Source organism: Columba livia, chromosome 4 (genome assembly GCF_036013475.1).
Source record: "Columba livia isolate bColLiv1 breed racing homer chromosome 4, bColLiv1.pat.W.v2, whole genome shotgun sequence".
Classification (NCBI taxonomy): domain Eukaryota; kingdom Metazoa; phylum Chordata; class Aves; order Columbiformes; family Columbidae; genus Columba; species Columba livia.
In genome coordinates, this window is record NC_088605.1 from 1,719,923 (window position 1) to 1,746,279 (window position 26,357).

The 26,357-nt window shown below is 48.2% G+C and overlaps 1 protein-coding gene across 8 annotated transcripts in view; it reads right to left on the reverse strand.

The window, feature by feature from the left end:
• EXOC6B (exocyst complex component 6B) overlaps positions 1-26,357 on the reverse strand; it is a 315,683-nt gene that overhangs the window by 252,754 nt on the left and 36,572 nt on the right. For all 8 annotated transcript variants that reach the window (XR_010472016.1, XM_065060168.1, XM_065060170.1 and 5 more), the window contains exons 2-5: positions 11,350-11,515; positions 4,212-4,259; positions 2,097-2,187; positions 1,958-2,003 (exon numbers count right to left, since the gene is read on the reverse strand). Coding sequence is in view for 7 of the 8 variants with exons in the window: in XM_065060168.1 (XP_064916240.1) it covers positions 1,958-2,003; positions 2,097-2,187; positions 4,212-4,259; positions 11,350-11,515 (351 nt within the window). In the remaining variant the exon portion in view is untranslated. The remainder of the gene's footprint in view (positions 1-1,957; positions 2,004-2,096; positions 2,188-4,211; positions 4,260-11,349; positions 11,516-26,357) is intronic.

Below are 26,357 nucleotides of genomic sequence, written 5' to 3' on the forward strand. Positions count from 1 at the left end.
GCCTGAACTCCAGGCAGGTCCACAGGGGAGTTATTTTAAGCAGAAATGGTCCCAACACCAGCAGTCAAAAGGATTAACCCTGTAACCCGGCCGGTGTTTGCACTACGGTGAGGTATGAAAAACTATGTGCAATAAAGCGCAAACCTCTCTGGAGAGAAACTCCAGAGTGCACAGAACGCCAGAAATTCAACCAGAGGGGATCAACACGCTTCGGAGGGTCTCGTAGATCGCTAGGGCGTTGTTTGCTGAACCAGAAGCAGCAAAAAGGTGAATGGGGGGGACAGCACGTGGTCACCAATGGGGTCCCCAGGTCATCGCTTCCCAACGGGCAGCCACAGCCCTTGGAAATAAACTCTCTGTCCCTTCCTTAAATTCCAGACAATGCAGATGAAACGTTTCCCTCCATCTCTTCTCTCTACAGGGTCATTTCTCCAGGTTTGTTCCACCATCTCCAGCTCAAGTTAATGGCTGCAGATTCTACATATCACGAATACCTGGTTTGGTTTATAAACACCACGTAACTCCATTCTGTCTGCCTTGGGAAAGCTGAGTTTATTCACCCTAAATGCAAAACCTATTGCTGCTCAAAGACTGTGGACTCCAAACTCAAGACCCATGCTAGTAAACCAACCCCCTCACCGGCTATCATGAAATTATGCATAAGCTATATGGGGTGCAGGCACAAAAGTATTTAACATGTTGTGCTGCGTTTGGTGAATGAAGCCATCAAATCCAGACAAAGGAAGAAGGAGGAGAGGAAAAAAAACGCCAAGGGTTCAGATTTTCTTTAAATGTGGCTTTCAAGTTCTATTTGTTTTAAAATGAACCAATCCAAAGAGAGGGGAAGACAAAAAAGCTGCAATTCTTAGAAGCAGAGCCTGGAAACACGACCCAGAGCGAGGGAACCGAGCGGCATGTGGATTCCCTGCCCAAGTTGCCAGGCTGTGCGCAGCTCGGCTCCCCAGCCCACATCTGGCAGCGGATAAACCCCTCGCTGTTCCTCGAAACAGACTGAGAGCAGTTGCGCAAATGATGCGCTGCCCCGTTCCGCACCGAGCCCGCCTGAGAAACAACGAGCTTCGGGAACGGCTAAACCTCCTCCGAGCATCCCGTCTGCGGGAGGAACGCGGATCTGTTACCCGAGGTCCGAGGAGATCAGCAGAGGCAGGAGGGGAAATGTAAAAATACGCCCATCCAATTAGTTATCGCCTTGTTGGAAACATCTGGTTTCTCTGTGCCGTTGTGGTGATGGATGGCAGGCACGAACGGCGATGGGATGCGAGCGCTCCCCCAGCTGCACCCGCTGGGTTTCCAGCTGACCCCCCCCAGCAGCTGCTCTCTGCCCAATTTGCCACCCCCGGGGGCTCAAAGCGCCTCTGAAATCCCACGGTTGCTTAAACAAACCATCCCCCAGGATCCCAGCCCTGAAAATACCCCAGATTGTGGGTTTACCCTTCGGCATCGCCAACAGACCGGGGTGGGAAAAGAAACGCAGGGTTTACAGCTCGTGATTTCTGAGCCACCGAGTCCCTGTAGCTCAGCTCGCAATTATTTCTACTGCAAAACAAGCGTTCTCACCAACTTCCCCATCCTGCGCTACATTGCTCAGGTGTTTGGCTTCCATTCGTGTCCATCGGATTCTCTCAGGTGATATCAGGTTTTGTATTATGATATTCATCGAATGAAATTTGGTTGATAACGCATAGTTTTCGTGAGCTTTCATGAAAATAATGTCAGCGTACACCTTCATTAAAAGCCTAACACAAAGAGTTAGAGCCCGCTTTAATCCTGGTTCTAGGCTACACCAGACTGTGAAGACACCAGCCAGAAATCACACAAGTTCACTTGGAAAGGCTGATTTTCAAGTTCAAGTTGTGACAACCGCTTGAATTTATCCAGCACCAAACAGATTCTTTTTGACGCTTCCAATACATACACCACTCTATACAACATTTACCTTTTAGATTTCATTTGCTCCCGCAGTTTGCTGTACATCTCCAGGACTGGAAAGAGAAGAACAAACACACGAGCGGTGAGACACAAGCACAAAGCGAAGAGACGTGGATTAAAACAAAGAGCAATTTCCGATTCCTCACCGGGAAGACACAGCGTCAGCTTATCGACCGTCGCCGAAATATTCCGCTGTTGTAATCGGCATTGCTTCAGCTCTTCCATTGCTATGATCAGCTTTGGAAAGGAAGGAAAAATAAGTTTCATTAAGAATAGTAAACAGAGGGAGCAGAGGGGATATAAACTCCAGGTTCTGTACCAAATTATGGAAGCACTCCCTTAATATCCAGAAAGCAAGGAGCAAAGCCATCACAAATAGCAGCCGTGGAGCACATCCTGTGAATTCCAAAAACCATCTGCCCTTCCCATTTTATCCATCAGGTCCCTACTCCCCCCAAGCTCCTCTTCCTCTAGTTCTTCTCAAAGACGGATGCGGTCGCTTGCTCCCAGGGGGATTCTTAGCATCACATTTCTAGATGTTCAGTCCAACAAAAACCTGCGCGTTGGGACGAGGGCAAAACACACATCCGCCACCACAGAGGAAACAAAATATTAGCTTCTTTTTTCTAAATGGGCAATCATGGTACCAAAGAGTTATGTTTACTTGGTCCAGGAGAGAAGCCACATCACCACCTCCCCAAAGGATGTTTTTATCCTTAATCTTTATTAGAATAGTTGGTCTGATGTGGGGATTTGCTCGTTCCCAATGCAGTTGGCTGAAGTACTAATGCTCCCAGCACAATGAAGTCTGGGTGTCCATGAGGGTGGTCGAGAAGGAAAACGGAAAGGGTGCAAAGAGTACTGGGGCCAGCATTATTCAATATATTTATCAATGACTTGGATGAGGGAATAGAGTGACAAATAGAATTTGCTGATGGCACCAAGCTGGGAGGAGTGGTGACACTGGAAGCTGTGCTGCCATCAGAGACCTGGACAGGCTGGAGAGTTGGGTGGGGAAAATTTAATGAAACAGAACAAGGGCAAGTGTAGAGTCTTGTATCTGGGCAGGAACAACCCCAGGTTCCAGTGTAAGTTGGGGAATGACCTATTAGAGAGCAGTGTAGGGGAAAGGGACCTGGGGGTCCTGGGGACAGCAGGGTGACCATGAGCCAGCACTGGGCCCTTGTGGCCAGGAAGCCAATGGTACCTGGGGTGGGTTAGAAGGGGGTGGTCAGTAGGTCAGAGAGGTTCTCCTGCCCCTCTGCTCTGCCCTGGGGAGACCACACCTGGAATATTGTGTCCAGTTGTGGCCCCTCAGTTCCAGCAGGACAGGGAACTGCTGGAGAGAGTCCAGCGCAGCCACCAAGATGCTGAAGGGAGTGGAGCATCTCCCGTGTGAGGAAAGGCTGAGGGAGCTGGGGCTCTGGAGCTGGACAAGAGGACACTGAGGGGGGACTCATTCCTGGGGATCAATATGGAAAGGGGGAGTGTCAGGAGGATGGAGCCAGGCTCTTCTCGGTGACAACCAGTGATAGGACAAGGGGCAATGGGTGCAAACTGGAACACAGGAGGTTCCACTTAAATGTGAGAAGAAACTTGTTGGGGGTGAGGGTGGCAGAGCCTGGCCCAGGCTGCCCAGGGGGTTGTGGAGTCTCCTTCTGTGCAGACATTCCAACCCGCCTGGACACCTTCCTGTGTAACCTCATCTGGGTGTTCCTGCTCCATGGGGGGATTGCACTGGATGAGCTTTCCAGGGCCCTTCCGACCCCTGAGACTCTGGGATTCTGTGAGTAGATGTGTATATGGAATATGGGTAGAGCAATGACAGAAGGACCATCCCCGAGAGTTCTCACACATCTGGTTTAGACACTTGAAAACCCTCAAGCATCGGTTCCTTCACCCCGACTCGGCTCGGAAATCTCCCCTTAATTAATCTGTTAATGCTCCCTTATGATGAAGGGGCAGAAGGATGAAGGTAGTTTAAGGCACATCCGATCCAAGATATGCTCAATCGCCGCCTCCTCATCCACACCTTGATGTCTCTACCCATGCAGCTCAAGAACCACCCTGAGTTTAACTGCTGCGGTACCATATTGTGAAGTGGGAACCAGACTCTGCGCAGAACAGTTTGGGTTGAAGGGACCTTCAAAGCCCACCCAGTGCTGCCCCTGCAGTTATTGCTGCTCTGTGTAATTTGCCACTAGCGAGCACAGTCAAATATTGGAGAAGCAAAAGAAAGAACGAATAAATGTATCACTTACTTCTTTTCCTTCATTCTGCAGCTTTCGGTTGGTGTCCGTCACTTGATTCTGCATGGATATTGAGGGAAAAAAAAAGACAAAGCATATCTACATGTAAATTGGGACAATGTTTTCCACAAAACCAAAAAACATAGATAAACACCATCACTTTTCACACAGTCTTCTCTTGCCCAGTGTAACACAGTTTATTAGCTGATCCAATGGTCATCACCATTCTGGTGCACAGGACACAGAGAACATTAACGGTGCCCCAAAAGGACTTTTTCCCCTATTACTACAATTGTGTAAAAGGCAACAGGATTCAAGACTTTTGCACAGCAGCCTCCAAACGCTGCTGTCCCAACAGATCACGTTTTGTAGCAGATGCTCACGCGGGTTCCCATCTTAAAAGCTGTTTTATATGAGTGGTAGCGGTACGACACAAACCTCTTGGAATTAAGTTTGTCGTGCCCAGCACCAAAGCCATTACAATTAGGTTTTAACTCCTTAACATCACAGCAAGAAAACAACTCTTCAACGTAGGCTTGACCTATGAAGTTCAAATATCAAAATTCAGGCTCATCAGGATAGAAAACAAGCAGCTTACATGTTATTCATACAACAAGCAGAAATGTGACTTTGGGAATTCTCCTGAAGACTCAGTTCAAGTTCAGACAGGAGAAGGTTGGTTCCCCCCATAGGACACTCCTTCAGAGCTCCTCAAGTTTTAAATACTCGTTTCCAGGCTCATCCCTAAGATGTCTCAGAGGTTTCTACCCAGGCTCACTGTGTGTGAGAGCTGCTGCTGGATTGCAGGGGGCATCACCAAATTTTGGGGACAAGCTCCTCTGTTTTCAGGGGTTCTGTTCATTCTACGGGCAAAAAAGAAACCGGTCGCTGGGCTTGGACAAGAGCAGGAGCTGCGACACGAAGCGCCCGCAGCGCGTGCACACGATCACACAAACCTACTTAAGAGCTTTGTTTCCTGATGATTTTTCTGCAATTGCTGAATAGGCTGAATTTTTAACGGTAGAATCATTTTGATTGGGAAAGCCCATCAAGATCACGGAGTCCAACCATAACCCACCCCTGTCCCTGCCCCATGTCCTGAGAACCTCATGTCCGTCTGTCCAACCCTCCAGGGCTGGTGACTCCAGCACTGCCCTGGGCAGCCTGTTCCAATGCCCCACAGCCCTTTGGGGAAGAAATTGTTCCTAAAAATTTCCTAATAATAAGTTTATCGCTAGTGAAGGAACATCATTTGATGCGCTCCAAGCACCCAACAGAACACAGACAGTGCATGGATCAGCAGCAATAGCAGGACAAGCCTCAAGGTGGATTCAGAAGATCACAGAATCCCAGAGTGTCAGGGCTTGGAGGGCCCTGGAAAGCTCATCCAGTGCAATCCCCCCATGGAGCAGGAACACCCAGATGAGGTTACACAGGAAGGTGTCCAGGCGGGTTGGAATGTCTGCACAGAAGGAGACTCCACAACCTCCCTGGGCAGCCTGGGCCAGGCTCTGCCACCCTCACCCCCAACAAGTTTCTTCTCAAATTTAAGTGGAACCTTTTGTGTTCCAGTTTGCACCCATTGCCCCTTGTCTTGTCACTGGTTGTCACCGAGAAGAGCCTGGCTCCATCCTCCTGACACTCCCTCTTTCCATATTGATCCCCAGGAATGAGTCACCCCTCAGTGTCCTCTTGTCCAGCTCCAGAGGCCCAGCTCCCTCAGCCTTTCCTCACACGGGAGATGCTCCACTCCCTCCAGCATCTTGGTGGCTGCGCTGGACTCTCTCCAGCAGTTCCCTGTCCTGCTGGAACTGAGGGGCCACAACTGGACACAAGATTCCAGGTGTGGTCTCCCCAGGGCAGAGCAGAGGGGCAGGAGAACCTCTCTGACCTACTGACCACCCCCTTCTAACCCACCCCAGGTACCATTGGCTTCCTGGCCACAAGGGCCCAGTGCTGGCTCATGGTCACCCTGCTGTCCCCAGGACCCCCAGGTCCCTTTCCCCTACACTGCTCTCTAATAGGTCATTCCCCAACTTACACTGGAACCTGGGGTTGTTCCTGCCCAGATTCAAGACTCTACGCTTGCCCTTGTTACATTTCATTAAATTTTTCCCTGCCCAACTCTCCAGAGATAATAGACAAAGATATAACAACAGCCACCTCTTTCCTTTTCAAGCAAAGCACGAGGCACCCAGTTCAGGAAGGGAGTTTTGGATTAACACATGTATATACAAAACTGATTCGGGCTCCAGTTTGTTCCCTGCTGACTACTGGAAGCTACTGGGCAACAACAATTTCCCAAACTGGAACAGGAGGGGCTGGTGCTGCTTCAACAAGCAGAGCCGTCCAGCTTCACGGGCTTCCTTTTGGGTTAAAACGCTGGGTTTTAAGCTTAACCGTGACACGAGAAGACAGACAAGTCATCCCCTGATCTCCCCATTTCTCTGCGGCATCTGCATCGCATTCTGCAGTAGCTTCAGCTCTCCTGGCCACTCGCCCTGCGCAAAACCTGCTCATTTCCTTTATGATGTATCGGGATTTTACAAGCAGGAGCCCGGTATCTCCTTCCAAAGATTACTTTATTTGCTTATATCCTGAAAATCCCACCAGGAAAAAGGAATCTGTGTAGGGTAATTTAAAACTGCTCCTAAAATAATGCCAAGGCTGCACTAGTCTTCTATTAAAATTACATATCAATCCCAGCTAAAGCCAGAAGTGAGGGTATATTCTGCCCTTGCACACTATGAGTTTTTAGGGGGCAGGGGAATGTGTTTTGTTTTGTTCTTAAGTTCTACATCCGTACATCGAGAAAAAAATCACAGTTATTTATACAGAGTCTCTGTGGAGACGCTGAAGCTTTTCAGAGGAAGAGCTTTTCTAATCCAAGACAGACGCACAGCAAGGGGGGACACACAACAGGTGAAGAACGAGACGACGGGATCACACGAGGGGCTTAGGGGAGGCTCGAGTCCTTAGACCCTTCATCTGGAGACAGAACATGTGGTGCAGAGCAGGGCTCTGGCTTTGGGGGGTTTAAGCAGCGCTCTGCTATCGTTTAGAGAGTGTCAGAGTGATGAGAGACAGGAGCAAAGGGCGCTGGAGAGGAATCCTGGGAATGGACGCCAAGGGCATCGCCGTGACCCCATTGCAGCGCTGATCCCGTCCCTGTGTGCTACACCCGCCCTAGAAAGGGATGTGAACGTGGGACACACAACTGGAGAGCAGAGCAGAGATACATTTGTATAGGGAAGAGCTCAGCCAGCAAAAATATTGTGTCCAGTTGTGGCCCCTCAGTTCCAGCAGGACAGGGAACTGCTGGAGAGAGTCCAGCGCAGCCACCAAGATGCTGAAGGGAGTGGAGCATCTCCCGTGTGAGGAAAGGCTGAGGGAGCTGGGGCTCTGGAGCTGGACAAGAGGAGACTGAGGGGGGACTCATTCATGGGGATCAAAATGGAAAGGGGGAGTGTCAGGAGGATGGAGCCAGGCTCTTCTGGTGACAACCAGTGACAGGACAAGGGGCAATGGGTGCAAACTGGAACACAGGAGGTTCCACTTAAATTTGAGAAGAAACTTCTTCCTGGTGAGGGTGGCAGAGCCTGGCCCAGGCTGCCCAGGGAGGTTGTGGAGTCTCCTTCTGTGCAGACATTCCAACCCGCCTGGACACCTTCCTGTGTAACCTCATCTGGGTGTTCCTGCTCCATGGGGGGATTGCACTGGATGAGCTTTCCAGGTCCCTTCCAACCCCTGACACTCTGGGATTCCGTGAATGCGGAGCGATCCTTCAAGCCGGCATCTCATGAACTTCCCAATCTGAGGGTGGACCCACAGACCAGGATCGTTATCCACCCCTGTGGCCGTTCTCGAATCACACAATCATGGAATCATTTTGGTTGGAAAAGACCCTCAAGATCATCAAGTCTAATTGTTAACCCAACACTGCCAAGTCCACCAATAAACCACATCCCTGAGAACCTCATGTCCGTCTGTCCAGCCCTCCAGGGATGGTGACTCCAGCACTGCCCTGGGCAGCCTGTTCCAATGCCCCACAGCCCTTTGGGCAAGAAATTGTTCCCACATCCAACCTCAACCTCCCCTGGCCCTGGCGCTTGTTCCTGCGGAGCAGAGCCCGACCCTCCCGGCTCCAAGCTCCTTTTGGGCATTTTAAACTAAGGCTGATCTAATTAATTAGACTTGCCTTAATCCAAATGCACTAAGCTATAAAAATCGCTTCCCATTCATTTTCTCCCCACCCCAACTCATACCTTGACACATCTTACACCTGCGTGCAGCAGCGCTCTGCACGTTGGCAGAAGAGATTAGAATTGCACGTCTTTTCAGAGAAAAGCCTTTATATTAATTGCTGATCAATAGCAGCAGGTGTCAAGTGCTAAATTTGATTCAGTAAGAGATTATCAGCCTGAAAAAACAAGGCAACAACTCGACAATAGCTCTTCAAAAACAGACACGGTGATCGGAGTACGTTGAACTGCAGAACAGCTGGTGCTGTAACCGAGGGGGTACGAATCAACAAAAACATGAAATAATCTTTCTACACCATTTCACTGATGGGTTATCATCAAAAAAATCCCCAAACCCTATCAAGTGGAATGGGTTCAGAGTAGGAAAATATAACAAAAATGATGAGATGCCCGGAAACACAACCCCCTGGGATGGAGCGGGGCAGGGAAGAACATCCCTCCAACCTCCAACCTGTTGAGATGGCTGCAAAAGCAAGAACGGATCGTCTCCCTTTTGTGCTTGGCAGGTCCAGAAGCAGTAGACCAAAAAACATAAAGCTATTTTCAACCATGTATAGGTTTGAGAACAGGTTAATGCCACGCGGCTCGGCTCCGAAGGAGAAAGAACAAGCAGCACAAGATGTGAAGATGCTGAAGACGCGTAACGCAGCAAACAATCCCAAGGCAACGTGATTTGTCCTTGAAGAACACGTAAGAAATTAAAGAGAATTGCCATGGTGAAGCTATATCATTAAAAAAAGACAAGTAAACGCAAAAGAAGTTTGATTTAGAAGTATTAAGGCTTAAATATCATCCAAATTAAGGAGGTGCTTTTCTTTGAAAACACATGCCGCATATTTCAATTAACTTACGTTTTATCCATATATAGATAATGAATCGGTGACGCAGCATCTCTGAAAACAACACAATGTCGCCTAGTGCAGAAATTCATTGCAGAGCAGAAGATAAAGCTCCTAATTCAGTTCTAGCCTTTCACAGGGCACAAAAGCTCGACAGAAAGTTTAATCAGCTAGTCCGGATCAGGTTTGAAGCTGAAATACAGAATTCCAGAGCAAAGGGCAGCTGTGTTACACGCAAATAGAAGATAATAAATGCAGCTCATATTTGGCGTGCGCACCCTTAAAACAACGAACGCTGATCGCTTCTGCAAGTGCGATACTATACAAAAACACCCCAAAGCGAAAAGCGCACGAGTGAAAATACATTCTACAGATGCCATATGAAGAGCATTTGTTTTACTGCTGGTCGCACTTACGTTCAAAGACCAGGACTATGGAGAAAAAGCCTGAGATCAAATAGAGAATGGAGAGCTGGAACAAAAGCTGCTCTCGCCACTGGACCCACGGACGATTCCCTGGGGAACCCCTCACAAAGAGGGCTCGGTGCTTCTCAAATGAGTTTCTGTGTGGATTTGTCCCATGTGCCGTTTTATAGATCGCATAGGAATGGAAATGAGGGAGATCCTGAGGGTAGAGCTGCACTTCAGAGTGCGCCACCAACAACGCAGCTGCTTGCGGAATGGGAAACAGCAACGAGCCTTTTGCAAACAAACAATGTGGGATTCTTGGCCAGAAAAAATAGCTTAAACAAAGAAAAGAAAGAACTACTTTTATTCATAGTATTTGTAACGGCCTCATCCTGCAATTGACTGCTGGATGGATCCTTGCTGTGGAAAATGTAATAACACGAGTGTGTCGAGACGTGAAGTTGCTCCCGCGCACACACGCCTGTTTGTGGGATGGAGACCTGTCTGCAGAGCTGGAAGCTTGCTAGAAAACACCAGAGATAGATCAAAACGAATCAATAAACGCATGTAAAGCAGCAGTCGGTACGCTGAAGTTACAGCTCTTCTTTCTTTTCCCAAAACTTGCTTTCTGAGATATTCCCCCTGCCCTTATTTCCAACTTCATCTTGTCTGATTCCCACTTGAACGCTGGTTTATATACCCAGACAGGTCCTTCTCGCCAGGGCCGGCTCCGCTCGGTCAGGTTTGCTGTGCTGCTCTCTGCAGACAATCCTCACCGTTTTGGGTGCCACACAACCCAGATCCGTTCCCAAAACGACGATCCCAGGACATTATTTTGGCTTCCAAACCCAGGTCACCCCTCGCTAACGCAGTGGGAGGACACAGCACCTGTTCTGAGTCGTGTAGGAACACGAGGAGGGTTCACCAACACCAATCCAGTCACCGCTGTGCTTTTTTATATGCTTCCCATTGTGGAATATTTGTATTTTAAGGCGCAGCAGCCAAGCTCCAACAGACCCTTCTAGTTAAGCCAACCAAACCTGGAGATGCCACCAAAACTAAGACCCAAGCTGTGTGTTCATTCACACAGCCTTTCAGTTCTTAGTGAAGCCAGGAGTTATTTTCCATCACCGTTCCTGCTTACACCTGAACACTTTAAAACGTTCTGATGCCCTTTTGCTTTTGAAATATTAACACTTCACTTGCCACCATCAGGCAGACACATCGGGACTGATTTTTGGGATTTGTCTCACACAAAGCTGCTGAGAATTCAGTATTAGATGGGGCAGAGTCAATGCTGTTGCAGCACATGTTCTTCTGACCATACATCTTATTTTTGCTTAAGAAATTGGTATAAGAAAAAGCAGGAAAAGCACATTTCCTAATAAAAACCCAGCCTAGCTTTAAGCTTTCTTGTGCTTTTAACATATGACACTGCTCCAAATTAATTAACAAACTTCAAATGACTAGCCTATTGTTACAAGAAGAATGAAGGTATCTCTATATTTTGTCCTTTTTTAGGTAGGGATGCTCTAGGAAAAGGTGGTTTTACAGAATCCCCAAGTGGTCGAGGCTGGAAGCTCAATCAGACCTCACCTAGATCTGGAAGACCAGACCCATATCTAGACGGGTTCTCTCTTACCTTGAGTTTCTGAGCTTCTCCTCGAACTTTGAGCAGCTCGGTGATAGAGTCCACAAACCCCTGGTAATGGAAGTTGCACATTTTCTCGATCTCGCGGTCGTGGTTTCTGATCCGCGCCTCCAGTTTCTCCATGAAGCGCCCGTGTTCTTCGCCATCGTACACAGACCTAAAAGGAAGACGCCAATGCTGGTCAAGACTCTGATAGCCAATTCCCATCATCAATTACAAGAAATACCCAAAATAGGAGCTTCAAAAAAACCCTCCTGTGCTAAAGGGATAGTTCTACTTTTCATTCGCACGCAGCAGGCACCAAACTCAGGTTGGAAAAGCTTTTATTCCTTCCTCTCTTTTTCTTCTTCCATGTGTCAAACACCAGCTTGATGGTCCCTCAGGGACCACAACGGGGCCAGGTCAGTGCTGGATCATCTGAAAACATATAGGTGCATATAGAGATGGAGGGCGGAGGGGTATAGGGCGGAGGGGTATAGGGCGGAGGGGTATAGGGCGGAGGGGTATAGGGCGGAGGGGTATAGGGCGGAGGGGTATAGGGCGGAGTCTGAGCCTGTGTTGTGTCAGAAAGAGAGGCTAAATTAATTATATACGCAGCAATTAGAGACAAAAGATGGGGAATGACAAAGCCATAACAAGCTATAAGAATTTATATATATATAGAAAGAAGAATATATATAGAATAGAATAGAATATAGAATAGAAATAGAATAGAATATAGAAAGAAGAATATATATATATATATATATATATGGCTAATCTCAGCAGTGACAAGCAATACTTCAAAAGGAACCAGAACTAGATGAATCCAACTGGACACATTAAACGTTTCTGCCTGATAAAGGGATGTGATCTGTGCTCACAAGTGGCTTTGGAGAATCCCAGCCCCGCAATGCACAGGGGGCTCAGAGTCACAAAAACCACCGCGACAGGACTAAAAGCTGGAGAAAATCTATTCAATCATTGCTCTTTAAAGCCTGCCCTAAAACTTCAGTTATTCGGTTATAGGAAACAGTTCTCAACGGCGAAACAAAAACGCCAAATCTTGATAAATTATTTAAAATTCAATCACATGGCCACCAAGAGCAGAAGGTTTCCAAGGTGACCATGTCGCCTCTTTATCCCAAGGCAGTTGGTGCTAAGAAGATCTAACTTGCTGAAATTCGGAGGCCGCCACCAGGAGCCGATGCTGGTGGGTTTTCCTGCAGCTGCGCAGGGTTTGTGCCGGGGAAAGGTGGAAGTTGGGCGCCGAGTGCCATCTAGTGCTGGAGAAACCCAACGCGGCCCCTCTGCTCCAACCAACTCCCAACGCAGCAACAGCTCACGTAGAATAAGGGAATAAAGCAAAAGGAGTTGTATTTTGAAGCATAAAATTTTAAAAATGCAATTGGGGGTGACAAACGTGTTTGCATTCAAAGGAAAACACCCTCAGGCATCCATCAACAGGAGAAAAATGAGTCTCAAAATTACTCACAAACCCGAAGCAAAGTTTCCTTTGGAGATGACTTAAGACATAAAAGTTCAATGACTAAAACCCTTTTATTTTAATTTTATTTTTATTTTTTAAAAAAAAAGATGGTGATGGGCAGCAACAAAACTCCAGCATGTTAAAGCTCAGCTTTACACTCCTGTTTAACCAAACCCTGGACCTCATTTGTGCGCTCCCCGCTTGTCCCCACCCCCCCCGCAGTGCAGACCAGCATCCTCCACCTCCATCCTCTGAAACACGAGAGAACAGGCAAAAGCCAAACGAGCCCCAGACCACGCGGCAACGCGCTCGGAAGCCCAAAGAGACGGTGTGTCAAGCTCTTGCTCTGTAATGAGCTCATACGATAATTTATTAATTGTATAAGTGGGCTACAGTGAGTCTTAGCTCAGAATAAACTCAATTTCGCTGCAAAAAGAACAAATCTAACCCCCACAATCATGGCAAAACACCCCTCAAGTCCCAAGCTCTATGAGCATCACCACCCCCCCTTGGGTTCCCTGGCTCTAGTAGGATCCACCGTCCTCAGCTGGTACCTACAGCATCGCTCCAGGAAAACCAACCCTGGGATCCCACATCCCTGTTTCCTGTGCAATCACCACCTTTCCCAAAACCAGCCCCGTTCTCACCTGATCGCCCAAGCACCTTTATTGTGTATTTTTCTCCTTTTTGGGATCACCACATCTGGGGCATTTCACACGCAACTTGTCACCTACCAAAGCTCCAGGACACCCGCGACCTTGCTCTGGATCTACAGGTCTCTCCAGCTGCTCCCTCTACCCCATTTCTTCTGCACATACACCCTCCTCTTCGTTTAAACACTAATTACAGCCTGATCCGGATCTTAGTTCACTAGTAATCCAAAAGACACCAGAAGGTGACGCACAAAATTTCTAGAAGGAAAAATAGTCTTAATGTATATTTAAACCCGCTAATAATCACAACAGCACAGCATGCAAAAATAAAGAAAACAAATAAAAATTAGAGTTGATTTGGCTCGTTCATTCTCTTGGTTGTAAATAGCAAAGTGCTGTGACAATGTTATAGAAAACAACCCTTGAGGCTGCTTTTCTTTGCTATAAAAGATGGCTGGTGGGATAGCTTTAGTAATAAGCCTCCCGCACAAAAAGCCTTTTGATTCAATAAGTCTGAGCAAGAGCAGCCTGAACCACATTCACACATCCCAGAAGTGGGGAGCGGGCTGCAATTCTCCCATTGGAGACGATGCTCAGTGACAGAGCTGTCTGCTTTACATCTTATAAGTAGGCTCACTAAATATAAACCACTTAAGATGACTCTGGAAAGTTCTTGGGCTGTATTGTTCTGCATCCATTTAAAAAAATCCACTTTTTTTTTCGCCGAAAAGGTCAACTGGAAAAATCTTTCCAGAAAAGCCACAAAAGGCAAATGCAGCAGGAGTTCCCACCTGCAGCCTCGTGTCACTGCAGAGTGTATTCCCCAAAATAATGGCAACCAAAGCTGGAGCACAAAATTGGCCAACCCATCGGCAACGGGGATGCCGCGGGTTTGATGTTCTGAGGGGTGGAAAGCAAACGGGAGCTGATGCAGAAACATGACGTGGTGACGATGAACCTTTCAAACCTTCATCCTCTTCTGGCACCCCAGAGCTCAGCCCACACCTCACACTGAGCTCAAGGAATTCCTTCTCCCGAGGTTCACCGTGCAAAGATGGAAACAGATTCCAGCAAGACCTGGACAGGCTGGAGAGCTGGGCAGGAAAAATTGAATTAAATAGAACAAGGGCAAGTGTAGAGTCTTGAATCTGGGCAGGAACAACCCCAGGTTCCAGTGTAAGTTGGGGAATGACCTGTTAGAGAGCAGCGTAGGGGAAAGGGACCTGGGGGTCCTGGGGACAGCAGGGTGACCATGAGCCAGCACTGGGCCCTTGTGGCCAGGAAGCCAATGGTACCTGGGGTGGGTTAGAAGGGGGTGGTCAGTAGGTCAGAGAGGTTCTCCTGCCCCTCTGCTCTGCCCTGGGGAGACCACACCTGGAATATTGTGTCCAGTTGTGGCCCCTCAGTTCCAGCAGGACAGGGAACTGCTGCAGAGAGTCCAGCGCAGCCACCAAGATGCTGAAGGGAGTGGAGCATCTCCCGTGTGAGGAAAGGCTGAGGGAGCTGGGGCTCTGGAGCTGGACAAGAGGAGACTGAGGGGGGACTCATTCCTGGGGATCAAGATGGAAAGAGGGAGTGTCAGGAGGATGGAGCCAGGCTCTTCTGGGTGACAACCAGTGACAGGACAAGGGGCAATGGGTGCAAACTGGAACACAGGAGGTTCCACTGAAAGAGGAGAAGCAACTTGTTTGGGGTGAGGGTGGCAGAGCCTGGCCCAGGCTGCCCAGGGAGGTTGTGGAGTCTCCTTCTGTGCAGACATTCCAACCCGCCTGGACACCTTCCTGTGTAACCTCATCTGGGTGTTCCTGCTCCATGGGGGGATTGCACTGGATGAGCTTTCCAGGGCCCTTCAACCCCTGACATCCTGTGATTCCAGAAATTCCTCTAAAATAAATCATTTATTTCCAAGGTACAACACAGAGAAGCTTGAGCTGGTGCCTCCTGAAGAGCGACCCTCAGAAGAAGGAAAAACTTGGACAATTCTACTCCCCAATCCACCCCCATCACAAAATCAGAGTCCGGAATCCCCTCATTCTTCATTTTCGTCAGGTGTACTGCCAGCTACAGTTCTGACCTTCAGCTGCTATTTTGCACCCACAGCTGGAGAAAATAAGTTCTCCGTAACATCCAAACCATTCATGGTTCTGCTCCTTTACTCGTCCCCAGGGACGCGGGTCCCCTCGGCTTCCAGCTTGAACCACTCCGAGGCCTTTTTTACTTAACGAAGCAGAAAGTTCAAAGGTTCACAGCTTGAAGAAGTTACGCTCAGCAAACTTACGCTCAGCAAATTCTATATAAGCAGCTTCTAACCAAGTTCTGTAGGAAGCAGTATAGCAAATAATTCAATAATTCCCCAACCGGATACTCTATCGTGTTCTCCAGCACTTCATCATCCACAAGAGCAAAAATTGGGGAAAGAGCAAAAATTTGGTGAATACAGCACAAGAGAAGGCGGAAAGAGACAACAAGCTCAGGGACAAAACTCCTTAAAAAGTGTCCAGGGCTGGGACGTGTTGGGTGCTGAGAACCAACGCAACCCACGTTCTCACCAGCCGTGGTTTCGGTGATGTTCTTGGTCCGGCAGGTTCTACATGAGACACCACACAGCACTGCAAGAACACCAGAGGAGCTCAGAGTTATTGCACATGTAGAAATTTATGCTAAAAGTATTTTAAAGACGAGCTTTGCAGGTCATTCCTACATCTCAAGCTTCACGAGGCCTTGGAGAAGGCCAAGGCGCAAGGTTGATGCTGCAACTTGGTCCCAATGAGAGGTGACGGGACGGGGACACGGAGGTAACCCAGATAAATTCAGCTGGAAGGACAGAGGAGGGAAGTCTCTGGGGGTGAAATGAAAGGAACAATGCGATGAGGGCGTTCTGGGGACAGCGGAACAGAGGGGACTTGCTTTTGTTTTCAATTAAAAAGTGGAACAAATTCCCGAGTCTGCTGTGGACTTCAATTTTCTTTCTTTTTTTCCCCCCCTTTAAACTTCTGTAGTGGTTTTAATCCCTCAGAAACATTTTCTTCTCATTAAGCTACATAAAATCATTAGCAGTTTGTTTAATCTTATTCTGGCTTTCGTAATAAACAAATTAACTACTGAGCAATGCGAAAAGAAGAACATTTCAAGAATGGTGCAAGAGCTCCATGGAAAAAAGGTCAAATAGAGTTTGCAAGACTAATACCTGTTTAATATCTTAACTGGCCGGGTTCACAACTTCAAGCCTTGGGCTTCACCGAGTTGATCCGTGTGCTAACACAACATCAGCGAGTTGTACTCCAGAGACACCCCACTTATTGGTGGATTACACCCAAAATTATCTCAGTGGAAGCGTAAGTGTACAATTTCCTTCTTGTTTTCGTTCTGCTCATTAAATAGAATTTAATCCCACTGTTTTGCCTTATCACCCACATAGGTTTATATTTCTCTGTATTCACGACAAAGAAGCAAGTTCTTCTTTTTGGAGAAGCATAAAATGTTTAGTCCTAAGTATTTTTCATTCTTATCATTGGGAAAACATTCCCACCTGCACCTTTTCCCCACTCAGACCCACTTCCCTTGCACACCATCATTTTCAGTGTACAACAGAAATCATTCCAATCACCAAAATTCATCAAAATATCCACAATATCCCATTATCACAAGATGTTGGAGTAGAAAACAGAGCAGTTTCTGAAGAGCACAGCTACACTTCATTATTTGGCAGGAAAACCCCTTGATTTCAGCCAGGTCCTGGCATGGTGGGTGTTCTCTCCAGAAGGAACGTTGCACAGAAAATCACCGTAAACCACAGCCCTACACTACTCAAAAACCATCCTCAAAATGATGTTACTTGTCTACAACCGGCCCCAACCAGGAGCTTTTCAACTGGGCTCCCACGTGTTTTTGTGCCGGGCCTGGTTTTCTTCAGCGGTTTTACTGGCAAATTGGAAGATAAAACACAAGCAGTGCTTTCGAACTATGGTGGTGGCACCAAAGCAAAGGGAGTCATGATCCTGCTGGGAAGGGGCAGCCAAAGACCTCGAGAAACTGGACGCATTTCCAGAAGAAGGACCTCGAGAAGGACCTCCAGAAGAAGGGTGGAGGTCACCAAAGGCAAGAGCACGGTGGTGTCCAAGGAAAGGTCAAAATCAGCAGGACAATGGGACCAGAGGGAAACAGAAGAGGCCACAGACTCCACACCAGCCACCCACCATCACACCTTATGGACTGGTCCATGAAGAACCTAAGGAATTGGGTTTAGATTGGAAGAAAAAGGGCTGGTGAGGACATGGAGAGCCCAGAGCCATGGCAGAAATCTTCTGCTGCGTTAAAGACGGAGAAAGCCGATCTGGGTGAAGATGTCACTGCTCAGGGGAGGTGTTGGACTAGATGATTAGGGCAACAAAGATGATTAAGGGAGTGGAGCATCTCCCTTATGAAGAAAGGCTGAGGGAGCTGGGGCTCTTTAGTTTGGAGAAGAGGAGACTGAGGGGTGACCTTATTAAGGCTTATAAATATATAAAGGGTGAATGCCATGAGGATGGAGCCAGGCTCTTCTCGGTGGCAAACAATGATAGGACAAGGGGTAATGGGATCAAGCTGGAACACAAGAGGTTCCACTTAAATTTGAGAAGAAACTTGTTGGGGGTGAGGGTGGCAGAGCCTGGAACAGGCTGCCCAGGGAGGTTGTGGAGTCTCCTTCTGTGCAGACATTCCAACCCGCCTGGACACCTTCCTGTGTAACCTCATCTGGGTGTTCCTGCTCCATGGGGGGATTGCACTGCATGAGCTTTCCAGGTCCCTTCCAATTCCAAACATACTATGATACTGTGATGAGTTTGGAAGGTCCCTTCCAACCCAAACCATTCTATGATTCCATGAAGGTGAAGAGTTCTACAGAGCTGTTACGGGGAGGGCGAGAGCTGATCTGTTGGCAAAGGACCACAGTAGATTGTCAAAGCCCTGGCACAACTGTGTCAGAGTTTAAAAATAAGCTGAACAGATGTTTGTTTGGGAACAGAAAGAGGATTTGGTGCAGCCTCAGGGGAATGTGCTGCAAGAGCTCAGGGCCTTGGGTGGTAGCGCCAATCTGGGGTGACAGAGCCGTTCAGCTGAGGTTCTGCGACTTTTGAATGGTTTGACCCTATTTTTCAAAAAATAAAAAATGGCCAGAAGGTGTTTTATAGCTGTTGCTGTTTTCCCTCAGCTCAGGAAAGAGATTGAAGTGCTGGAGCGGGTCCAGAGAAGAGCAACAAGACTGGGGAAGGGACTGGAACACAAGAGCTATGGGGAGAGGCTGAGGGAGCTGGGCTTGTTTAGTCTGGAGAAGAGGAGGCTTAGAGCTGAGCTCAGCACTCTCTAGAACTACCTGAAGGGCAGTTCTAGCCAGGTGGGGATTGCTCTCTTCTCCCAGGCAGTCAGCAATAGGACAAGGGGCCATGGGCTTCAACTCTGCCAGGGGAAATTGAGGCTGGAGATGAGAAAGCAATTCTGTGCAGAGAGAGTGGTCAGGCATTGGAATGGCTGCCCAGGGAGGTGCTGGACTCACCGGCCCTGGAGGTTTTTAAACTGAGATTGGCCATGGCACTTAGTGCCATGATCTAGTCAATGGACTGGAGTTGGACCAAGGCTTGGACTGGATGATCTCTGTGATTCTGTGAACTGCCACAGGCCAGAGCAGCAGTCACAACAACCTCACACCTCCCGCAGCCAACACAAAAGAGTTTCAGCCTCACCAGGTTTTCTAGGGCAGAGAAACACACTATAAACACCAGGCAACTAACAGAACACAGCCAAGCAGAGCGAGGAGAAGCCAAATTAAGACATGATTTATCACACAGAGACACCTGCCACAGCAGCGCCCTGGAAGCCACCACTGCAAATGACAGGTGGAATGTGGATGTAAGATCGTGAAAACAGAAGGAAAAGCAACTTGTGAAAGGAAAGCAGGAGCGTTAATATTGCAAAATCCTTATCTGCTGAAAAGGCTGTAATCCAAGATACATTTTATGGGCACCGCAGCATCCACAAGCTCTGGTCACACCTGGGCCCAGGCGCTCTATCTGCAGAACAAGAGCCCAAATGTCAGCCCCAACGTCCATGTGGTGGCAAAACCACTTGAAAACCTGACTATCAGGACAAGAAAATGCACACAAACCACCCTCCGAAGCCACCACCAAATCCCAGGAAGGGTCAACGTCTGTTTCAGTCCATACCTACAGATCGCAGAGAGAGGAGAGGGGAAGAAGTTGTTCCTAAACCTGATACAAGACAATTTTTTCATGCAAATTACCCACTTCTTAAAAAGGCTTTTAATACTCTCTCACCATTCGATGTAAAAGCTGCGACATCAAGTCAAAAACCACACATGTTGCCCCATCTTTTTCAGAGAGAACATACAAGATTGCAGGCTCACTCCCCACCACAAGTTTTGGAGACAAGCCCTTTCCACCGGGCCCCACTGTTCCAGCCCATCCCCTCCCCAGGTTGCTGACAACACAATATTGTTTTTATAAACTTCACGGAATTCATATTTTAGCCCTTACATCTACAAAAGCAGATTAGATCACCACAGGAAGAATTTTAATGTCTATACTTGCTGTGTTATTGCCCAATAAGTTTTTCCCTGCTACCAAAGTTCATTTTGCTGTCTTATGCATTGTTTAAACAAGCTGATTGTTCTTTTTTGGTGCATTCTTGGCTTTAAGCGTCAGCGCCTCCTTTCAGCTGTGAAGCAACACTGTCACAACACCCAGAGGCACAACGCGTCCTCAAGCCCCGCGTTATAAAACCGCATCGGATCGGTAATTTCCACGCTCAAAGCGCTCGTGCGGGCGCCTTTGCACGAGGATTGGGGCACGACACAGGTTTACACGTTGCTTGCACGTGGTTTGAAGCCCAAAGCAGCAGTTTTGTTGCCTCCATCACCTCCTTGTGTAGCACAGCATACGATAAAACAGCGTTTGGCGCAGGCGGCCCTGTTGGGTATTGATAAGGATCACGGCTGAAAACACTATGGTGAAACTAGTTCATCCAGCCACAGGAGATGACACATTCAGTATAGAGGGAACTGCGATGTACATATCGATGACAAGCTAAGGAGCCACAGCCCAGGCCAGCTGGCCAACACCAGAGGTGGCAGATGAGCCATAGGGCACCCAGCCCCATCTTCTGATATGCACAGCTTGGCACACGAAGGGGAAGAGCTGAGACCCTTCAACGTGGCCCAGGACTTGTTGATCTTTTGCAATCACCCCTTTCCCCCCCAGACTTTTCTCTACTCTGAGAGCTATAAAAAAGCTCACCTACAACAGCACTGGTAGGGGAATCCACCACCCTGAGGACCTTCAGCACAGCAGCCGCGCCGCAGGAACTGAACCAGACCCCGGAGGACGCTGCGCTCCTGAACTGCAAACCCAGCATCCTCACCACGGGAACCAGATCAGACCCCGGAGGACGCTGCGCTCCTGAACTGCAAACCCAGCATCCTCACCACGGGAACTGGATCAGACCCCAGAGGATGCTGCGCTCCCGAACTGCAAACCCAGCATCCTCACCACAGGAACCGGATCAGACCCCGGAGGACACCGCGCTCCTGAACTGCAAACCCAGCATCCTCACCACGGGTACCGGATCAGACCCCAGAGGACACCGCGCTCCTGAACTGCAAACCCAGCATCCTCACCATGGGAACCGGATCAGACCCCAGAGGACACCGCACTCCTGAACTGCAAACCCAGCATCCTCACCATGGGAACCGGATCAGACCCCAGAGGACGCTGCGCTCCCGAACTGCAAACCCAGCATCCTCACCACGGGAACCGGATCAGAACCCGGAGGATGCTGCGCTCCCGAACTGCAAACCCAGCATCCTCACCACGGGAACCGGATCAGACCCCAGAGGACACCGCACTCCTGAACTGCAAACCCAGCATCCTCACCATGGGAACCGGATCAGACCCCAGAGGATGCTGAGCTCCCGAACTGCAAACCCAGCATCCTCACCACGGGAACCAGATCAGACCCCGGAGGACACCGCACTCCTGAACTGCAAACCCAGCATCCTCACCATGGGAACCGGATCAGAACCCGGAGGACGCTGCGCTCCTGAACTGCAAACCCAGCATCCTCACCATGGGAACCGGATCAGACCCCGGAGGACACCGCGCTCCCGAACTGCAAACCCAGCATCCTCGCCGTGGGAACCGGATCAGACCCCAGAGGACGCCGTACTCCTGAACTGCAAACCCAGCATCCTCACCATGGGAACCGGATCAGACCCTGGAGGACACCGCGCTCCTGAACTGCAAACCCAGCATCCTCGCCGCAGGACACCAAGGCCAAATGTCCTGTCACCCACACTGCGGAGCCATAAGAGTAGCTGGATCCCTCACTCTTCTCTTTCTTCCTTTCTCTCTGCTCTTTCCTTCTCTCCTTTTTTCTATATCCCTTTTTCTTTGTCTCTCCTTCCGTGATATATTTCTCTCTCTTTCATACCTTAGTTTTCCTTCTCTCTCTACCACTATCTCTTTTCCTTTTGAACATATAAGAGTAACATAACAAGAATCCAACAGCAGAGCTTAAACTAAAGTCTTGTATTATAGCTACTAATGGTTGCCAATACATCGCTCATAGTAGGACTTCTGCTGTTAACGTATTGATAAGCTTTGTGATATCTTAAAATACTCTTGCCAAGCCACTATTTGCTGTAACTAGTATTCCAACATGTACTTTAGTAAAACGCATAATTGAATTGGACCCCGGGAGTGATTGTCATTCACTTCGCATAACGGCGCAGAGTTAACCCAGAGTTAACTCACCCCGGGCTCATCTGGCGAGTCAGGGTGCGTGTCACACTAGAGTTAACTCATCCCTCACCCATCTGTCGGGATGGACGGTCCCTGCCCAGCAGCTCCAGATCCAGCTCCGTTCCTCTTGCAGAAGAACACAGCTCATCATCGAGGTCAATCCGCGGTCTCGCTCGCAGGCAAAAGTTGATCGAGATGGCACAATTCAGCTCCTCGCTGCCAGTTCATTGTGTGGGGAAGCTCCTGACTTTCAGCAGCGGACGGATTTGTGCTCAGCATGCAGCTTTGCCAGTGGAAAAGAGCTTGTGGCAGCTCCTGCGCAAGTCCCACCAGTAACTCCTGCCTTCCCGCTTCAGCCTTGCGCCCTCTCCCACCCCACCAGCGCCCCAAAAACACCAAGGCTCCTTTTAAACATCTTTTGTCACCTTGATCAATTCAATCAAAGCAGATTAGGAGTAATCGCACAAGTGGCTCCCGAAGGAAATTTGATGCAACAGGAACAAGCATCTTGCTGACCTGATTTCTCCCATCGGCAAAGCCCGGGCTAGATGCAGCTCACTCTCATTTACAGCCTAATAATTGCTTTCTAAAACTCATGTGAAAGGCCTTCCCCAAACAACAAAACAGGGAATGGAAGAATACATTTATTGCATTTTACTTCACTCTTGTAGTTTTCCATGGTTCCATTTCTCCAGGTAGATGTTCCACCACATCCTGAGGACCTAGGCAGTCAAAGTAAGACGTAACAGTGATGCGCAGGAGTCGCAAAGTAACTATGAATTCTCAATTAGGCTTCATCAGAAAGGGCTTTCAAAGGTCATCTAATCCAACCCCCCTACAACAAACAGGTGTTTTTCGGGTTGTGTTTCAGTTGAGGAGATAAAGTGAAGTGAGTTTTAGGCAAAACAACAGATCAAGGACCAGCTCTAAGAACAGAATCCAGATGCTGAAGCGTGGAACATACCTGTTAGGGCTTGGGAGCTAAATCTATGGCATGAATTTGTTATAAAAGAGAAACAGAAATAGCTGAGCTAGTCCCACTGAGCTGGAGACACTCGACAGGAGCAGCACGTTGGACTCCAACAAAACCGACCAACAGACCTCCATAAAGAGAGTCGCTAACTCCGTCTTAAACCTCTGCTGATCCAGGGTTGAGGTTTGGGACTCTGGTTGGCGAGGAGGGGTTTACTCATCCAAAACTCAGCATCAATCTCCACCTCGTGCCCAAACCGCTGCTGGTTTCTGAACCGCAGAGCCGTAGTTGAGAGTTCATCCTCTTTCTAGAGATGTCCTGTCTTCGCCAACTCCTCGGAGGACACGAGCCACAGGAACGGCAACATCCTCGGGGAGGAAGGCTGGGTTAGAAGCCAACAGCGCTTGGGACGGGTTACCAGAGGAGGCCCCGACTCACATTCCTACACAAATATTTGTGTCTATTGAACAGAGGAAAACGAGTTAATGGGCTTAAATTACCCAGGAGAATTCGGTTAAACTCTAGACAAAGTTTTCTAACTCAGAGTGGCAGAAAACCAAAAGGGATCACCAAGGCACGTTACAGAATGTCTTTAAATTGATCATTCCTAAGAATAAGTTGGAAGAACATTGAGCAGGAACAGTTTAGATGCGTTTGCTGCTGGAGAGACCAAACAGCAGGGAGAGGATTGAGTAGGTGGCTCCTGGAGATCCCCTGAAGCCCTGTTTTCTATAGGTCCAAGCTACAAAATAGCCAAAGCTCTTTGGAAACCACCTGCTGTTAAGCAATGAGCCATGAAGCTGAAAGAAATTGCCCCGGGTACTAAACCCTTCCAGGTTTTTACAAGAATTACTAAGAACTCAACTTTCACTGATGGCAACAGACAAATTCCCATTTCCTTCATGTGTACAAGATCAAATCTTGAGTTATAAAATATTCTAAAGCTTTCTTAAGCACGCACTTAAAAACAAAGCGCTTTTAGACTATACATTAATGAAAATAGAGCCACCATAAAGCCACAGCCATCTTCAGGGTGGAATATAGCTACTCCGTGCCAGACAGGATTCTGAAGGAAACGAAGAACAGCTACCCTAATTGAAAATATAATGGAACAACTTGGTTATAACATCCCCATTGAAGCACAAATTTCAGTTGATAAAAGACGTTAAGAGGGAGAGCTTGAACGAATTAGCGTTGGGCCTCCCCAAGAGCCAGGAAACCTAAGGAGCAACCCAAGGCCAGGCAAAGCAGAAGAGCTACAGCAAACAAATGTCCCCAACCGCGGCAAGTACAGAGAGAACTGGCCACGAGCTGGGCTTTCAACTTCCCTCCTCTCTTTTTTTTGGGAGCACAATGGAAACAATTCCCCCAAGAACAAAAGCGACGCGTCAGCAGGCCCGACTCGCTCCAGCTCTTTCAAGTTGGGAGGACAGTTGATTCGCACCATGTGTAGGATAGGAATGCTCGCTAGAACCCAGCGAGATAAATTGCATCCCATCCAAGCTGGTTAACATTAAGACAGAGATGAATCATCTTTACAACGCGTGTAAACAACGCTGTTTCAATTTTTTTTAGAAAAAGGAAGAAATCTAATGATACACCATGGTCACACTTTGCAGGAGGTTTGGAATGTTTATACCACACGTACTATTGTTGGGGGAAAAGTGTCAAATAAGAGGGTGGACACAAACCCACAAGGATCGGAGGATGTGGACATAAAGCCACCACCAACGTCCTAATCTCCCTTCTGCAATGGTGTCCCAGCACGGCTGGTCCTCTACGACGCAGAGGACACACTCGGAATAATGGAGATGTACATCAGACGTGCTGTCTGTAACAAGACGAAGCTCCATGGAGTTGTCTCCGCTGTCTCAGGCCGATTCCCACTCTGACCTTTAGTGAAATACTGATTTTTAAAGGAGGAGACCCAAGTATCTGAAACCAAACAACGTGGTTTACCTTTATTTGGGAACTCGGATGTGAAGGAAATACTGACGCAGCACTAGAGGTGCAAGTCCCAGAATACACCAACATAACAACTACAAAAGACCACAGGCCAGACAAAGTGCCTTGGATGTGGGAGGACACTGAAAGATCTCTCTGCTTTGCCTCTCAATCTCCCTCTGAACAAGCAATTTAATTATTAGATGTGAGTATATTCCTCTGAAAAAAAGAGTCCCAAGGAGTTGTTTAATTCAGAGAAGAAAATCTTAACAGCATAAAAATCACTGCGATCTTAAGCCAGATAAATTCAAAGCAGAAAGAAGGCATAATATTTTTATTTACGTGCTTCCAGAGCCGTTGGTAGAAACCAAGAAGGGAAGTGGACTCGTCAACCTCTCCATCTAGAACCTGCCAAGCTGGCCACACCGCTCAGTACAACATGCGCTAACCAGACACCTTGCCTTGATCAATATAGGCCTAAGAATGAAAATTTACGGTCTACAGCATACAAATATGCTGTGCAGTACATCCTTAGATACATCTTTGCCATGTAATGGGGTATATAATGTCCTTACCCCAACAGAACTCCACAGATAAGCTAAACTAGAAAAGAGCAGATATTGCTGCTCAAATATGAAGATGATCTAGAGTAGTGGTATAACCCCGGGGTTGAATACTGATTAACCTCTTAATTAACAACCTGGATGAGGAGATGGAGTGTGCCCTTGGCGAGTTTGCAGATGATATAAAACTGGAAGGAGTGACTGACAGACCAGAGAGGTGCTGCCATTCAAAAGGACCTGGGCAGGCTGGAGAAATGGCCCAAGAGGAGCCTCATGAAGGTCAAGATGTGTCCCTGCAGAGAAACAGCCAAGCCCCAGGCACCACCACATCCGGGTCTGATCAGCTAGAAAGCAGCTCAATAGAAAAGGACCTGGGGGTCCTGCTGGGCACCAACTTGACCACGAGCCACCGGTGTGTCCTTACGGCAAAGGATGTCAATGGGCTCTGGGATGCATCAGGAAAAGCGTTATCCGGCAGGGCAAGGGAGATGATCCGTCCCCTCTGCTCAGCACTGGTGAGACTCACGAAATAGAAGCACAGATTCGTTAATCGCTTTGGTTCGAAAAGCCCCTCAGATCATCAAGTCCAACCATAACCCAGCCCTG